Source organism: Strix aluco, chromosome 4 (assembly GCF_031877795.1).
Source record: "Strix aluco isolate bStrAlu1 chromosome 4, bStrAlu1.hap1, whole genome shotgun sequence".
NCBI lineage: Eukaryota > Metazoa > Chordata > Aves > Strigiformes > Strigidae > Strix > Strix aluco.
In genome coordinates, this window is record NC_133934.1 from 4,758,072 (window position 1) to 4,777,316 (window position 19,245).

At 37.4% G+C, this 19,245-nt stretch overlaps 1 protein-coding gene across 4 annotated transcripts in view; it reads left to right on the top strand.

Annotated features, from left to right (window-relative positions):
• Positions 1 to 19,245, top strand: part of CTNNA2 (catenin alpha 2) — a 522,682-nt gene that overhangs the window by 462,224 nt on the left and 41,213 nt on the right. For all 4 annotated transcript variants that reach the window (XM_074821833.1, XM_074821829.1, XM_074821830.1 and 1 more), the window contains 2 exons: positions 9,489 to 9,640; positions 16,505 to 16,618. In XM_074821833.1, coding sequence (XP_074677934.1) covers positions 9,489 to 9,640; positions 16,505 to 16,618 — 266 coding nt within the window. The remainder of the gene's footprint in view (positions 1 to 9,488; positions 9,641 to 16,504; positions 16,619 to 19,245) is intronic.

Here is a 19,245-nt window from a genome sequence, read left to right on the forward strand (position 1 = left end):
GATTTTTTGAAGAGCTGCAGCTAGCTTTTATCTGAAATATTAACCTGAAGGGAGTTCCGTTTAGTAGTAATAATATTTTGGGGGTACTCACTGTATGAAGTCTTTGTTCGTACAAGTAGGCAGGAGAATGAGTGAGACATTTGAAATTGGTGAGACACATATGTCCCTGCAGCCATCATTTATTATCTTTTGTACGCTTTGTGATGTACCCTTTCATTACATGATTGTCTACTATGCTGGCCACGAGGCACCTCCCTGCAGACACCGCTTGCCTTGGTTCTCCCCTGACATTTTCTCTTTCTGCAAATGACAATTCAATCAGGACAAAGTTTGAAGGTTTGGGTTTTTTTCTTCTATGTGTGTCCATACCTCACAATACTTGGTAATGTAACTCCAGACATCCCATTAATTTCTCTTAAAGTACAGCTCACCTGTAGTGCACTTGAGCAAATCCAAAATTTCCTGAAAGTGCTGCATTACCATGTCTATACAGAATAGTTGTATATACCCACAGATAAAGTAGGAGCCTTCTGTGAAATGCCTAAAGAGTTACTTAACACGATTGGGCCAAAGGGTCAGGACTTGGCCATAAATTCAAGGCACCCTGAGAACATTGGGTTTACAGTCCATGGCTATATCAGTGATGCAGTGTATTGGCAGTGAAGGCTGATTCTTCCTGAAAGTCTCGTGTCTACTGCAAAATGCTGTAGGATATTCATTATTTTGCATCTATCCTTTAACCATTTCACTGGGGGAAAAGCGAATCAGTAAACATCAAGAACAGAAAACATGGTCTTGTGCTTTGGACAGTGATGTTTCATCCTTTCCTATACCACAGCACTTAAAGCAGCATGCTGCAAATTTTGCCCTCATTTTACTTTTCCTCTTTCCTGAGTGACCAATGTAGACACATAGGGTTTCATATCCAGAACTGATGAGGATTCACATTTTTACTGATGAGTATTTAGGTGTAACAAAAGTCAGTGACCACTCTCTGAGCACCCTGAAAACCCAATCCAGTGATGTGAAACACACACATAATTATGGGCATTTCTTCATCCATGACAACCAAAATATTATTAATATATGTATGTGTATGCATGATAAGTCTATGCACAATGTGTGTTACAGTGATACCTAGATGGAAGCATACATCAGGTCAAGCAACAAAATATTTAAATCAAATCTGCTTCTCAGAAAAGCAGTTGGTCTAATACTGTCACCTTAGATAACAAAGCTGGTGAAGGGTCTAGAGCACAAGTCCTGTGAGGAGCAGCTGAGGGAACTGGGGTTGTTTAGCCCGGAGAAAAGGAGGCTCAGAGGAGACCTTATCACTCTCTACAACTCCCTGGAAGGAGGTTGTAGCAAGGTGGGTGTTGGTCTCCTCTCCCAAGTTATAAGTGATAGGACAAGAGGAAATGGCCTCAAGTTGTGCCAGGGAAGGTTTAGATTGGGTATTAGGAAAAATTTCTTCACCGAAAGAGTTGTCAATCATTGGAACAGGTTGCCCAGGGAAGTGGTTGAGTCACCATCCCTGTGGCGCTTAGGGACATGGTTTAGTGGTGGCCTTGGCAGCGTTGGGTTAATGGTTGGACTTGATGATCTCAAAGGTCCTTTTCAGCATAAAGTATTCTATGATATATTGTATGGTATGTACATGGTTTATGTAATTTTTCAGTAGAGTTTTATAAAGCTTTTTCTTTTTAATTAGCAATATAATAATCATGACTGAAATGTTGTAAATTATGATATGAGACTAAAGCTTAAAAAACATTTTATTAAATAGAATCTTCTGGTAAGGCATTTAGAGTTCTTCTAGAAACAGACTTTGACAAACACTTCAAGCTGAATAAGGTGTTATGTTTGATTTGTTATTTATCTTTGAAACTAAATTGAGAAACTGTGCTGTCTTTGACAGAGTATGTCAGATATCCAGTAAGGAATAATTTTTAGATACCTCTTTAAAATACTTAAACTTTGCAGTAGACTATGTTTTTTCCTCAGTTAAGTAAATTAATGGATTAATAAAATAAATAAATAAACCCTAGAAAAATTTCATCCAGAATGTTTAATCTATAACTTTGTGATTTCCTATATTAAAACCTTTTAAATCTGGATAATAGCTGAGCTTTTTTCATAACAGAGCATAATTTTTTTTAATGTAGTGTATCATTCATGGATTTTTTTCTTTATTTCTCTTTCCTGATAACCTGTGGTTTACAATGTTGCCAATCATTCTGGATAATTTTGTTGATTTATGAGACATACATGACTGTGATGGTTAGAAGCACACATTCTCTGCGTGAGATCTTCAGGGATCCTTCCTTCAACTTCTAGCAGTGTAGTGGTCCAAACCTTTAGACTGCCATGTCATTCTTGAATGATCTTACCCAGATCAGACCAGATTTTTACAGCCACTTAAGGCCTATTTCGAACAGGTGATTGGCACATAAAATAACATGTCTAGTCTCTATGAACATGGCATAGGGAAGATCAAATTTCTGAAAGACAACTACAAATGCTTAAATGAATGCAGAGCAACCAAGTGCTAGACAGAGGGCAAAGCTGAATCCACCAGGGTATATGAGATCAGTCACTTCTCTGGAGCTCAAGCATCTGGTTTGTCTGAGGACAGTCTGGCTCCAGAGAAGAAGCTCTGGTCTTTTGAGAAGGGTAATTCCCTTGGATCCAAACCCCTGGATACCCCAACGTGAACTTTCTTAAAGTAGTGGTGATTAATTGTGTAATGGAAACATCTATTGCCTTCCATTTGGTATAGGGACATAGATGTCTAACTTTGAGATGTGTGAAGTAGGATGAAACCTGCCCAAGTTTCCTAACTCCCATTGATACCGCTAAGAACTGGAAACCTGTGCACCTGGAGGGACCTTGTCCTTTATTGCTTTTTTGTGTCTTAATTATCCCTTTCTAGATTTCTGAACATTCACATCTACTTAAGGTTATAAAGAATTCAAGTTCTTGAGTAATAAGGCCGTACAAGTGCATTAAATTAGCTAGGCATTCATTTAATCTTGCATGTTAGTGAAACTTAGTATTATATTGCTATGAACAGTAATGCCCAAATATTTTTAATTTTTTTATATCAATAATTTTATTATGTAACTTAACTTTTCGCTATCAGTGATCTTATTGTTCCTGTATCACTAAACAAAAATTGTAGCTGTTTTTAAGAACAAACATTGCAGTACAAATGGATTGCCATAGGAGAAAAAGTTAATAGAGAATATATTTTTTGAAAACAGATAATTACTTCTTAATTTTAGTATGTAGGAGATATGGGTGGTGTGGGAGAAAAACAAGAAAACCTTTAGATAAAGTATTATCTCTATGGAGCAGGGTAGTTCACAAAATAATAAAGGTCATATCAAGGCATGAATCCACCCATGGTGGTGTGCCAGTTTTCTGTTATGCTGATAATAGGAAAAAAAAAAAAAAATCAATAGATGAAATAGAAGTAATTTTTAACTTTGTTGTTTCCCAGTTTTTCTCCAGCAGCTGTTCAACCTAGATTTTGTTGGCAGTGATCTTACTTTCAGTGCTGTTGAAAACTCATCTACAGAAAGGCTTTAAAATCTTTATTTGTTAGAATGACAAAGTCAGTAAATTAGAAGTGTTGCTATTAACTTGGGACCTGATTCTGTCAACATTTATGCAGGTGCCTAATTAATTCATGTAGTTAGACTGAGAAATGTTAATGGATCACATTTTTCAGTCTTAAGTATATGCATAACTGTTTTCCAGACTCAGACTAAGAAACCAGTACTTAATTTTTCCCAAAAAATATTGATTTGTTTCCGAATCTGAAATTCATAGCCAATCTCTCTGTACATAATAAATAAAGCATCCTCTATCTGATGCATTTACAAGTTTCAACTCCAGATACAGATTTTATGCCTTTGCCTGAATTTTCCTTGTAACTCTTTCACTGTTGAAATAAGAATATCCTTCTTTGTACAGTAAATGACAGATAAGAAACACTGGAGGTTTTGTGGGTGCAACTGAGTTAGGTATTTCCCCATACATCACTGTCATGGAACTCCTCAAGTGTGGCCCAACAACCTTAACTGTTCTTAACTCAGTTTCTAAAAATTTTGCTGCATAAAATAACAACATATGCTTAGAGAAGTTGTAAGTAATAGCATCTTATTCATTTAAGATTTTTTCTTGCTTTTATAATCAAAAATGAGCACTGATGTAAAAAAATAAAATTGGCAAGCAAGCAATTCATAATATCATTTAATAGCTATTTCCATTTTGAAAGAGCAGATAATGTTCACGTGTAATAATGTAAATTAAGGACTAAATTATAGCCAGGTCTGCAAGGTCTAAATTGTTGAAAGAAGCTTTCAGATTCAGTTGGTAGTCACCGTGGTAATACATGTGGTCAAGAATGAGTACCTCATGTTCACCAAAACAAATAAAATGTAACTTTCAATCTCCTCCCTATGGCCTGATGCTTATGAATCTACTCCTCCTCCTTCTTGAATGAATGAATGCAATCATTCTGTTGGCATCACTGTTGGCATCTCTCCAGTGGCACAGTAAGAAAAATGACTTGTGGGTCTTCAATCCAGAACGTTATTGGTGTAAGGCTTCGCAGGCTGACCTGAAGGACTTTAAATTTTAGGTAGAAAGGGAGAAAAACCCATACAGAGAGAATATGGAAAAATATGGAAGATCCTGTCATCTTTTGACACAGTATTCAAGGTGCAGCCTTACTGGTGCCAAGTACAGAGGGACAATCCCTTCCCTAGTCCTGCTGGCCTCACTATTTCTGATACAAGCCAGGATGCTGTTGGCCTTCTTGGCCACCTAGGCACGCTGCCAGCTCATATTCAGCTGGCTGTCAACCAACACTCCCAAGTTCTTTTCTGCCAGGCAGCTTTCCAGCCACTCTTCCCCAAGTCTGTAGCATTGCAGGGGGTTGTTGTGATCCAAGTGCAGACCTGGTGCTCATCCTTGATGAATCTCATACAATTGGCCTTCCCCATTGATTCAGCCTCTGTAGAGCCTTCCTACCCTCAAGCAGATCATCACTCCCGCCCAACTGGGTGTCGTCTGCAAACTACCTGAGGGTGTACTCGTTCCCCTTGTCCAGATCATTGATAAAGATATTAAACAGAACTGGCCCCAGTAACTGAGCCCTGGGAAACACCACTTGTGATTGGCCACCAAGGGGATTTAACTCTATTCTCAACTCTTTGGGTCTGGACATCCAACCAGTTTTTTACCCAGCAAAGCATGTGCTCATCCAAGCCATCAGCAGACAGTTTCTCCAGGAGAATGCTGTGGGAATCAGTATCAAAGGCTTTACTAAGGTCTAGGTAGACGACATCCACATCCTTTCCGTCATCCACTAAGTGGGTCACCTTGTCATAGAAGGAGATCAGGTTTGTCAAGCAGGACCTGCTTTTCATAAACCCATGCTGACTGGGCCTGATCACCTGGTTGTCCTTTACGTGCCACGTGGTGGCACTCAAGATGATCTGCTCCATAACCTTCCCTGGCACCAAGGTCAGACTGACAGGCCTGTAGTTCCCCAGATCCCCATTCTTGTCCTTCCTGTAGGTGAGTGTCACATTTGCTACCTTCCAGTTAACCAGGACTGCTGGTAAATGATGGAAAGTGGCTTGGTGACCACTTCCACCAGCTCCCTGCTTGGGTGGTCTATAACAGACTTCCACCATGATATCTGCCTTGTTGGCCTTCCCCCTGTTTCTTACTCATAAATACTCAACCCTATTGTCACCATCATTAAGCTCTAGACAATCAAAACGCTCCCTAAAATACCAGGCTACCCCACCACTTCTCCTTCCTTGCCTATTCCCTTGGAAGATTTTAGAACCATCCATTGCAGCACCCTGGTTGTGTAAGTCATCCCACTATGTTTCCGTGATGGCAACTATATCGTAGTTTTCCCTCTGCATTTCCTTGACGCTGAGGGGAGTTCTGATTTAACAAGCAAACGATTTCTTAAAACCTTTCACTTCTATATGTCCCTTTTAGATCTCTGGGCCTAAGAGTAGAACTTCAGAAGGTCTGCTTGTGACCAGACTAGCATAGCAAATACAGCATGTATCCCTGCCTGCTTTTTCTGTATGGTTTCATATTCATAGTCAGCTAAAAAAAAAAAAGGAAAACAATAATTGTAGCCCAAATTAAATGTTTAGAAATTTATAAATATATATTATATATTTATATAAATATATTTATTGTTTTTATATTTTTTTAAAAGATGTATTTCAAGAATAAAAATTAATTGAAATGGTCAAGTAAAATAAACATCTTTATCTTCTTTGTTGGGAAAAGAAAACCTGAGCAGTAAACTCCATCAGGGTATGAATAATTTCCTTGAGGAGTTGGTGGAAATTCCTTCATTTGAGTATTTTAAACATGATTCAGAAATATCTTCTAGATAAAGAGTATAGAAGCATTTATGTTATTTGGATTAAATGATGTTAATGAAACATACAAATGTATGTCTGGATACAATCACAAAATACTTTTTTTTTTTAACAAAAACATTTTCACATGTTTCTTGTACACATGCTACAAAAATCTCGGTCAGGCACTTAAAAAATGGGCATACTACTCCAACTAGGGCCTCACTGTGCAACTTGGTAATATCTTCTCTCAAGTCTTTTTTTATGTATTGTAATAATTCTAGATTGATCTTTGCCATTTTTCACAATAGGATCACGTTGTTACACACATTGTAAGAATCTAGGTGATATATCTTTCTGGTTTGCAACATAACACAAGTAATTATTCCTTGAGATGCTTTTCTAATGAGTTCCACATCCACCTTATACTAATTTAATTTACGTTTCCCTTGTTTTGCTTCTAAGAATGTCATGTGTGGCCATGTCAAAAATCTCACCAAAGTCAAGCTTTATCATATCTAGTGCTTCCCCCAACCCGCTAAGTTAGCTGCCCTGTCAAGGAAAATGTGGTAATAGCTGAATGCAATGAACGTATTTTGACAAATCTATTTCATGTCTGACATCTGCTTATTATTTACAAGATAATTAAACATTAATTGTTTTACATCATGTTTCATTTTCTTTCTGGGTACTGAAATTATGCTGAATATCTTTTCCCTCTACCTTTATATAAATAGATATGTGCTTTTTCATTCTCTAAATCCCTGGAACTTTCACTGTTAATATTTTTCTTGAGCTCTCAGAGATGGTTCAGAAATTGCTTTGATTATTTTCTGAAGAACTGCAGGATAAATTTTACCATGCTCTGTTAACTTGAAGACATACATTTCCTTATGTTTAGGTAGATGTTCTCTAAACTGCCCTTTCCTAATTCAGGTCTATTGCACTTAATTATATTAAATACCTGACCACCTCTGCTGTTTAGGAAATTCTAGACAGAAATTTAAGGACCCTAAAAGTCCTCTTTTTTGTTGTCATTTTTGCATCTCTGGCATTACTTGTTTTATCCCTGTGACCCTAAAAAATTTTTCTTTTATTTTTTATTCTTTTATTCTTTATGTTTACTTGTTTGCATTGTATTTTTTTTAATGATTGCTTTTTGATTTTCAAGTTAAAGACTTCCTTATGCAATCATATTAGTCTCCTACTACACTTTCAAGAGTTCCATTAATTAAGATAATTTGATATATGCATTTATTAATACTCTTTCCAAAACTTCCAGCTCTCTCAAACTCCTTTTCTAATTAAAATGTTTCCCCTCTGCCTAGCAATGTTTTGTTAATGTTTACTTTTTTAAGTCTATTGTTGCTGTCACTTTTTCCTGTTTTCTCCAATATATCCCAAGCACTTATGGCACTTATTGAACATTATCTTCATGAAAGATACAATTCTATTCTTTCATTTGTGTACACACACAACATATATATGCATGTATGTGTGTATACGTAGGCAGAATAAACACAATTTGAATAGATATATCCCCTTAAAGGGTTCCCCATTAACATCCAGTGAGTGACACTTAAAATCCAGAAACAGAAAGGTTGAGCTTATAGTTGCTCCCACTTGTCGTTCAAAATGTAAACTAGTCTTGAATCATGTTTTTTTGTGTTTTTCCTTTATCAGATAGTAAGAAAGATGCATAAAACATAGTTTTTATTATGAGTAAAGGATATGTAGTCAAGAAGAAAATGTGTTTTTCTGCCACAGTGGAAGTTTACTTCCTAGGAAAGATTGTCGCTGCTCTTGGTGAAAATGACACTGGAAATTCCCCTTTGTATTCATCAGTTGAGATCAGGCTACCGAAAAGTGCATTAAAAATACGGTCTAGGGAAAAGTTGATAAAGAAAGATAATATTAAAACAAAAAAGGCACTGAGTTAGGGATCATCTTTTCCTGTTCTTCGAATTATTGTGCCAAAATAATAAAGACAACGTTAGGTGTTTTGGACACCTAGATTGTAGAAGGTGGCAAATGGAAAAAAAAATGTGAATATAATGAAAATATGGCTGCCTCTAAGTCTTAAATTTGACCCAAGTTCTGTAAAGTTATAAGAATTAATCCCAGTGGATTTTGTATCCAGGTTTTTAATGAAGAGTTGATTCTATTTGTCCTGTAAGATATCAGAGCCCAGTCCTCCGACATTAATGTTAAAATATTGAAGAATGAGAGTAACTAAGTACAGGAGTGTAGCTATATTGTAATTAGTGGGACCTGATGTTTATGTTCCTGTTTGTATTATTTGGGTTTAAGTTGTTAGAGGACTGATTTGGGGAACATTTATCTTTCTGCATACATGATATGCAGAAAGGGATTATACCTTCAAAGGAATCCTGTATAAAATTTGAGGAAAAGCCTGTTGATACTTCAAGGAATGCCTTTAAACTATTTACATAAGTAGCAAATAATTGCCTTAAGATATGTATTTAAAACGCTCATACCACAGTTTATAATAGCATTAGCTAATATCGGTGGCTATTTTTTGTGTTATATATGTGATAATAGTGAAGAAACAGAAGGTTCATTTATGTACCTTCACAAAAGTAATTTACTAGATTTTACATTTTGTCCTGTATACTATTATTATTATTCAATATGAGCTAGACTGCAGTTAGTTATCTAAATTAGTAGGCGTAATGGCTAAATTTTGCTTTGATCATTTGGTATAATGCGTACTGTGCTCATTACAAGTTGTAAAGGTTTTTAATGTACTTTACTGATAGCTCAGATATCTTGCAGTCTTTTAAAAGTTAGTAAATCACACTTTTTAAAGGAAGTTTTACATTCTTTGTTGTGCTATTGGGGGAGAGAACATGAAGATCGTTATGTTCATGCTGTCAGAAAATGTGCCAGAGCTCTGCATGTGTAGACTCAGTACAAACCCACACCATGAGCTTTCCTAGGTCTTGAAATTATAACAACAGTATGTACCATGTCTACTGGAAAGTATTTATGCCCAAGGGCAGGTGAAAAATGTTCACGAAATAAGGTGTCTAATCTTATTGCCTTTCATTTTGTTTAATCTAGTTATGCCACGTTTTGCTGAACAAGTTGAGGTTGCCATTGAAGCTTTAAGTGCGAATGTCCCACAGCCATTTGAAGAGAATGAGTTCATAGATGCCTCCCGCTTGGTTTATGATGGAGTTCGTGACATCAGGAAAGCTGTTCTGATGATAAGGGTATGTAAGGCACCTGGGAAATAAAAGTTGGGACTTACAGGGAAGTATCACATTGGATGAGAGGAATATAAAAGCTTCTTGGAATCAACTTTATTTCAAAATAAGCCAGAAAAGCTTGACATTGAAACAAGTGTGAAACAAAAGTATGTGCAGCAAAAAAGAATTTGTAAGTAAAGAGATGAGGGTATTTTAGGAGATGAACCACAATTAATTTGTAGGAGAAGATTTGATACCAACTGCCAATAGGTGCAAACTTCGTTACTGTTTCCGTAGTAAGATCATTAATTTGCTAAGATCTTCAAAGTTTGTTTAGATTGTTGTGGGTTTTTTTTTTCCTAATGTATGTGTGCTGCCTAGGATATGAGGTAAGTCTGGTTAAAATCTAAATGAATAAATAAATTATCTTGCTGCTCCAGTAAGCCTCTGCAGGGATGGTTTTGAATGTTTTCTGAGGTAAAGAATGTGTCATTTCAGCGTTGACTAACCAGTTGATTCAATTTGCTTAGGCATCTTTTAAAAAAAACCCAACCAAATAAATTTGAAAAAAACCCAGAACAACATAATTATTGTGAGAGTAGATGTGTGTCTTGCTTTTCAGTGTAGTCCACAGTCAAAAAGTCCACTTAAAAAAAAAACCCCAAATAACAAACCAAACCTAGTTTGGACATCTCTTCAGCAATTGAAACTTTTATTTGAAACCCAAATTGCCTTGAATCCACCCCAGTGAAAGCCACGTACAAATAAAGCTATGGTGAAAATCACAGAGAAAACTTATGAAGTAAATAATAGTGCTAAAACAACACCTCATCCCTTTGACTGAACAGGTAGCGTACACTTGTGGTTGTGAGTATATTATGGCACTGATGTAAGACTTCAGGCAGTTGGAGCACTCCAGAATAGCTTCATTTTAGTCATCTGTCACTATGGATTAACATTTACAGAAAAAGCTTTTGACAGGCTTAATTTTATAACTGCAAAACATAAATTCCATTCCCGTACCCAGTGCTAACCTCAGGTAGCCTGAATTATAGTCATGACTGATGACAGGGGCAAACCCATCCTGTTTTCTGGGTCTGCATCACTGGGGTATTTGCAGCTCTTCTGGACTGGGATGGAAATGAAAGATCTGCATAGTAAAGGATCTCCATTTTTCCTTTGATTATTCACCTCCTTAGGCTGTAACAGCAGTTCCCAAATTTCTCTTAGGACAAGAACTACTTTTAAGCACATTTTAATCTTTTATAGTTTCTCATGAGTCATTTTAAATTGCTTCATGAGACACAATCATCAGGTGGGATCTGCTATAGACCCACGCTTTCCCATCCCCTACACAGAGTTCTGGCTTCCAGCACCCCCCTGTACATCCCAGTTGTCCCAGAGGGGTTGCCATGAGACTGTTCATACTAGGTGAGATGTTTCTGCTAAGCACAAAATACCATTTAAAATTCTGGAGTCACATTCACTTATTTCATTGCTGTCTTACTGTTAACTACTGGCTTGGAAAGCTGATCAGCATGCAGGCTTTGCAGTCTCCTTAGAAACATTCCAGGATACTTTTGCAATTGTATTACTACTACTTTCCGCTCCTTGTATGATATGATTTAATGAATTCTGCTTACCCAGATTAGGAAGAGGTATTTTTGAATTCAGACAATTAACTTATTTATGGAGCTAAATGTAGTATTCCTTACCCAGGCAGAGAACTAAAGCACATAAATGGACTCATTATCCTTGCAAGTTAACTGGGAAAATCCACATATATAAATTTATGTAGACCAGAGTTTGCTGAATCAGAACCTTATTTTCTGTAGAAAACAAAATTAGTTTCAGTTTGAGACACTCTTTAGCATTCCCATCCAAACATCTCACATTTAAATGGAATGTATAATTAAAAGGTGAGGCATTAAGCTATAAAAGATAGTCTTTAGAATATTTTTATCTAATAATCTATCAAATTCTCATGCACCCCTTTAATGCAGGCTGTAAAACTTCTTGTAGAATTAAAAAAAAAAAAATAATTGCAAACTTTTTAGAGGATCTGACACAATTATTTTCAGGCAGTAATTGTTCATGTGCCTGCCATGAAAGACTGAATTTATCTGAGATGATTCTCTCATTCTATAGAGGAAATAAAACCACTTTTTAAATTAATTTTTGTTGGTATTATTACTTCTAGTAAGCTGAAGGGAAGGGGGATAATCTGTTCTTCTCTTTTCCCAAGAAAAGGAGATTTTATTATTCCCTATTGGAGGAGAAAGAAGACTCATTTTTGCATTGAGGACTATTATTGTGATCTATACAGAAGAAAAGAACTCTTTCACAACTTAAGAAATAGTATAAATAAATTTAGGAGTATAATTATAGAACCTAAAAATAAGATAGAAAATAATAACGGAGTTCCAACATCTTTTCTATTACTGCGTAGGGATCAAATCACACTTCTTTTTTTTTTCATAGCTACTTATGAAATTCCCTCAGTTATTAGACAGAAACCCTCTCTACAGCGAGAAAGAATCACAACGGCACTTCTTCTCATTTTTATCTACCTCTAAGGCCAGTCTTCTCTTTTCACACATGGCCTTTGCTGTTGGCAACCTTGCCGTTAGTTGCATCTGCGTTAGCTTTAGTGTTACATCTTTTTGGATCAGGAGTGCGCTTTTGGAGCCAGTCTCCAGTTCTTCCCTCTTGCTGTGTTTTAGTTCAAATTCCAGAGTAGTCTTAGAGCACATAAACTTGATTGTTTGGGGTAATTCTGGAAGATGTGCTCTAGGAGCATCTTAAATGCACTTCTATTCTATTCTAGCAGTAAGGGACTTCCAGTCCATGGGAGAAGGCTACAGAGAGTCTGAATAAAAATGAAATGAAGGTAGTGCATATGTGGGGTCCTGAACCCCAACTGTTTGGAAGGCTCTTGTACTCTTCCACACTTGTCAATGTAGGCTTAGCCGTGATCACCTATGGGGTAGCCACTGTGGTGAAATCCAAAACGCTGCCACGTCTCAGATCCTCTGGGAAACTAGACTTGGTGCAGAATCCCGTCATATTTTTAAATAGACTATTGCCGAAGGGTGTTATGGGGTCCATTGTCTACACTGACTGCATATTTCTTCTCAAGTTGAGTTCAAAGTGTTAGATTTTACTGTAAGTCGTTAAACAGCTGAAGGCCTGCTGTGAGAGAGGTTCTCTGACTTTGCCACTCAGATGCTGCTTGCAGCACCTGTGTCACTCAGGCTGCCACTGCCTTTGTACAAAAACAAATGTAGAGAATAGCATGGAACTGAATAGAAAAGCATATTACAAAGGCTTTTTTTTTTCTCCTTAGCTTTTAGAATTAGAGGGTATTTTCATAGTAAAAAATGGGGGAATATCTTTTCAGTCTTTCCTGTCATTACAAGGCTAGCTTGACTTGGTGCTCACAGTGCTTAAATTCTTATAATTGCATCTTACAATTTTTAAGTGCATACAACACTATAGCATAGTGAGTCTTCTGTCTTCATCAAGTATATTTGAATTGGTGAAATATTAAACAAATAGCATTTATAAATCTATATGCCATTTTACAACATACATGCATAATTCACATTTTTATACTGCAGTTACAAAAGATAAAATTGTATTGATGGAAGATAATTTGTTTACAGCAAGATCTTCAGTCTATCAGTCAGATATTTAAAAAAAATATTCCAATGACTGAGAGCTGAAAGTCACCAAATTCGTATTAGAAATAAAGCATTTATCTCAAAAGAGAAAGTATATATTTACTGGGTGATTTATCTGGGATTGTGGAAGATTCTTCACTGAGAGAATTCATCTGAATTGGATGAATGAAATGAAGAATATGCTCTATGTGTAGTGGAGATACTGTATTTGAAAAAAATTAGTCCTGGGAAGTCTTATGGCCTGTGCTACAGAACAGACAGACTAAGAATTATGAAAATTGTCTATTTTTCTGCTGAAATAAATGAGTTCATAAAATCTGTTAGTTTTAAAAATTACTCTAGCACCTTCTGCCACTGGTGGTTGTCAGAGTTTTGTTTGGAAGCTGTCTCCAGTCTCAGATCCATAATTCCTACATTCTGTGACCACAGGTTCAGGTGTCTGCAAGACTGATTCAGTCTTCTGTCTTCCAAAGCAGATAAATTAAGTTCCAGACTTTGTTGTCTTGGAAACTAGGTTTTAAACACTGAGCTCCTGTTAGTTGTGCAGAAAAATTAGAGTTGTTGTGGTATGTCTAGAAGGCCCTGTTAAGAGTGAAAATCAAGGTACTTCAATATATTATTTCTCTTTTATACATTTGTATCTAAATAAATAGGAGACCCTATTATACATGGGCTACATCTCCAAGATAAAACAAAGCAATGTTGCAAGAGTGAAAAGCATGCAACATGTTTGAAATAGCAGCATACAGATAACAGTTAACTACTGTTCTTAATCTTAATGAAAACTATAGCTATTTTTGGAAAATGAGGGTGTTAAGTTCACCACACTTGGAAAACTTTAAGAGAGAGAATCTGAAAGTTAGTTTTGAATTAAACCTCACTTATACAGTGGGGAAATACTGAGATTTTTTGTGCTTATAGTATACTATTAACAGTTATATTAACTTGTTCTTTGGGTTTGCACTATATTTTCTCCAAGTTCAACATCTATATCCATTAAGTTTCAATCGTTTTAAGACCACAAATTTTAAGATTATGAATCTCAGGCAGTAACAGCAATACTTTTTTTTTCTGAATGTTTCTTTAAGAATAAATCCCTGAAACATAGAATTTTCAGAATATTTTAGCTTTTTAAGAGGCATCCTCATGTCCTTGCTGGTTACAGTATTGAGGTGTAATATTTTTAATATTATGCCCTTCCTTTACTGCAACTCTATGAAAGCCTGGGAAAGGCCTGCACGTTATCTTTTATAGTCTTATTTATAAAAGTGGAGACAGAAGAAACTAAGAAGACTATACTTGTGGAGAGAAGGGGTACTGGTTTTACAATGACTGGTGCAACTGGCTAGTTGAATGGCCTTGGAGGATGGGGGAGAGCCAGCAGGTCTATGAAGAAGGGATTGAAACTCTCCACACTGCTCCTGTTCTTCACAGTAAAGCCTAGGCAGATGAAAAGCAGAGCCCTATGATAGGAAATACTCTCTTTTGCTCAGGGAGTTGTATGATTCTCTTAGTAGCTGGTTTGCTTATGGCAGATTTTAAAGTCACATCCTGCCCTCAGGCAGCTGAGCAGAGAGAATAAAGTGATTGAAGGCCATTGGAAAGCAAAACCATTGGACATTATAATGATGGGTATCAATCTTTCTTTTTTTTCCTGTGGCAGTAAAGAAAAGATAAATTAATTTTTTCACCTCAACTTCATCTCCTGCCTATCCTGTTATATACACTATTTGTACATGCATCTCTTCAGAGATGCAGCCTGAGTTTCATTACCATACTGTCATACTTGTTATTTCTTCCTCCAGCGCTCAGCATCAAAACACATATTTAATTCATACTCTAAGCCAAATGAAGATGGCTGTGTTTTACTCTCCCCATCATGTGCACTTCACCATGTAGCTAGCAAAGCAGCTGATTTTCCGTTACAAACAGTGATGTGCACTTCATGTTGGAAACCAGGCTGTAATATAAATATCACCAAAAGACTTCTCTACATTATGTTAGAGGGTTTGGACCAGTTCCTAGTGACTGAGCATCTTCACGACAGAGCTGTAATGACAACTGGCAATGATTAGCACCTCTGCTAGCAAACTTGACGTTGCCTCCAAGCATGAAATGCCAGCATGGATGATTTCTTCTGTAATGGTTGGCCCTCTAGGTTAACACTGATGCATATGGGTATCCAGTAAGGTGAGGATTTCTCTGAACAGTTACTGTTATGTTCTTTTTCTATTACCACTATAATGCATTGTACCTACAGAAGTTACTCGTGGCCAGATTGTTGTACTAGATGTTATTCAAGCACAAAATGGAATATAATCTTCCTTCTAAAGACTATTTTTGATTTTGCAGCATCTATATTAAATATAGTATTAATGATTTAAATTAGGCTGTCTCTCTGTGTATATTTTGCTCCTAATTTTTTGCTGGAAGGTGAAAAAAACAAACAGATCCATCAGTTACCTTTTTTCTTCCTCCCTCCAACATTTTAAACAACCTGAAGCCAGCATATACATAACTACATTTAATCAATCTGCCCAGAGACCCTCACACCATTTGTAGCACCAGCAATGGGGATAACATGGTTTCAGTTTATGGGATGAGGCAAATTCTGAAGCTCTGTATCTGAAAAGAATCATGTGACCCAACAAGATATAGCAGATTATAAACTTTACATTACTGATTTCAAAACCAGTTGACGTCATTTATGTTTTCTTTCAAGGGGAAGTCTCTTATTTGCTTTGATAACTTTTTCTTCCAGGATGTTAGTTACTTTTTCCCAGGTATTTACTTTCTCTTTTCAAGATTACATGGAGATTCCAGTAATATAATAGTATTAGTGTCCACTTATATATGAAATAACATTGTTTTGAATTACTGCATTCCGGTTGTTAGTGTTTCCAAAGGATACTTGTTCCTGGAACTGTATTCATCATGTTAACAGAGTTAAGAAAAGTTGCAGTAAGGTAATAATGAATGCCATTATTAAAGAAAACTGGAGTTGAAACAACTTAATTTTTAAGACAATTCAATTTCAGTTCTTGACTGCTTGGGCAGACAAGTTAATTTAAAAGGAAAGAGAAACAGCATTTCCTGGGCAGGTAGTCGATGAAATAAGAGCTTAGGGTACACAGGACTTGGTCTGTATCCTTTATAAGCTTGTCATCTCCTCTCTTTTGCTTTCTCTCCCTGTCTCTCTCTCTAGACCCCTGAAGAGCTAGAGGATGATTCAGACTTTGAGCAGGAAGATTATGACGTTCGCAGCCGAACAAGTGTTCAGACTGAAGATGACCAGCTTATTGCTGGCCAGAGTGCAAGAGTGAGTATAAAACCCACGTACTATGTTAAGTGTCTGTATAGCTACCAATAAAAAGAAATGCAGTGATTTCAAATCTTCAGGGTACTTAAGAACGGACGGGAGTAAGGTGACCTAGGTGTTTTTTCATATCTCACCTATTTATTTTTCATATCTCACCTATTTGAAAAGCACTGACTTTATTGAATGATCTTCCCTAGGCTTATGCGATGCCTGTATGAGCTGTTTGCTCCAGCTAGTGCTGTAGGAGAAGGCCTTGCAGGTTTGGAGTGTGCTGTCACCGTGGGAGTAGTCAGCAAATTATAAAAAAAAAAAAAAAAATCCCGTCAGGGCACCATGTGCTGTATCCAGAGAAATCATACATTAGTCATGTTACCCAGTGTGCAAACCTGTCAAGGAGATCTGTCTAAGCTACTGAGTAGTCCCTGTAATTTAATTGTAATTGAAGACACTTGTTACTGAGTCAATGTAATTTTACCAGGGTAATTACATCATGATAAACTCGAGTCATTGTGATTTGTGACCTTAGCTTGTGCACGGGGAATGCAAATTAAGCTGATGAGTGCTTCAGGGGTCACAGGTGCTGGAAAAGTGAAGTTTGTTAACATTCAGGATTATGCCACCCTCTGATGAATGTTTACCTTTTACTAAATAGGCTGCTCAGCCCAGATTATTAAAAAAAAAAAAATCAGAATATAATTTTGTGGGCAAATGACTTCCTGAGGGTGTTTGCAGATGATAGCAAGGTGAATTGTGCAGTTGACACGCCTGAGGGATGGGATGCCATCCAGAGAGACCTGCGACAAGCTCAAGATATGGGCCCATATGAGCCTCATGAGGTTCAACAAGAGAAAGTGCAAGGTCCTGCATATGGGTCGGGGGAACCCCCAGTATCAATACAGGCTGAGGGATGGAGGGGTTGAGAGCATCCCTGCAGGGAAGAACTTGGTGGTAATGGTGGATGAAAAGCTGGACATGACCCAGCAATGTGCGCTCGCAGCCCAGAAAGCCAACCGTGTGCTGGGCTGCATCAAGAGAAGTGTGGCCAGCAGGTCGAGGGAGAGGATTCTCCCCCTCTGCTCCACTCTCATGAGATCCCCCCATTGCAGTGTTGTGTCCAGCTCTGGGACTCCCAACATAAGGAGGAGATAGACCTGTTGGAGCAGGCCCAGAGGAGCCCATGAAGATGCTCGGGGGGCTGGGGCACCTCCCCTATGAGGACAGGCTGAGAGAGTTGGTGTTGTTTCAGCCTGGAGAAGAGAATGTTCCAGGGAGACCTCATTGTGGCCTTTCAGTACTTAAAGGGGGCTTATAAGAAAGATGGGGACAAACGTTTTAGCAGGGCCTGTTGCTATAGGACAAGGGGTAATGGTTTTAAACTAAAAGAGCATAGATTCAGACTAGATATAAAGAAGAAATTTTTTATCATGAGGGTGGTGAAACACTGAAACAGATTGCAGAGAGGGATGGTAGACGCCCCCTCCCTGAAAACCTTCAAGATAAGGTTGGATGGGGCTTTGAACAGCCTGATTTAGTTGAAGATGTCCCTGCTCATAGCAGGGGGGTTGACCTAGATGACATCTAAAAGTTCCCTCCAACCCAAACTATTCTATGATTCCATAATTCTATGAAAATATATTTAACTGGGAAGAGAGTTTAATAAAAAGTCTTAAAATTTTCCAGCAGAGAACCAGTGGGGAACTGGGAATTGCCTGAATGATTTTCATGGCTGCGGTTTCTTCTGACAAGTGCTAAAATTGAAGTAATGGACTAAATGAGAAGCATTCTCCACACACACACTCAAACACTGTAGCAAAAGCTGGTAAATGGAATGGTGACTTCTTACCTTGAATTCTGGAAGAGGATTTGTGGGGCTGAAGACCAAAAGACAATGATGCTTTGACAGATCAATTCAGAGGACCAGGAAGGAGGAGTTTTCAGCTGCTGTAGGAAGACCCACAGTATGTTAGGGCTTGACACAAACATCTTACACCCTGAAAAGAAACAGTAATGCGAACCTAAAAGAAGTTTACTTAGACGTGTGGGAGGAATGCAAGACAAAGATACAGTGGAATGGGTAGAAGTTTATTTTTTTCTTAAATTCATTTCCTTGGATGTTGAATACAGATGGTAAATAAACCATACCACATATTCGGAAACCTGGGTTTCTATCACTACATCCCAAAGACAAAAAATTTTGTCCTTGCTTTTCAAGGATATGTCACATATATCATTATCACCTAGGTGGAGGGCAGATGGATTGTAGGTTCCATCCCAGAGAGCTGGGTGACCAGGAACTGGCACTGAAAACCATGCAGTCAGGAGAATTGCAGAATGATTCCTGGATATCTTAACCTGAGAACGATGACAGAACTATGTTCTGGATGCAGTCGACTGTCTCTGGGGCAGTTTTATATTTTAAAGATCATAAAGTCCTGTTTGATATATTCAAAGAATTGACTACTAAAGTAAGTCTCAGGTACAAAACTACTGAGATACAATACAGTTATTTCACAGTTTTGGGGGTTTTTTTTGTTACATCTAGGATTGGGTAGCATATGATCACTTCTTGATCTGAAAACCAAGTAAAGACTGCAGTAATATTTTTACTAAGAATCTAGTTCACCTAG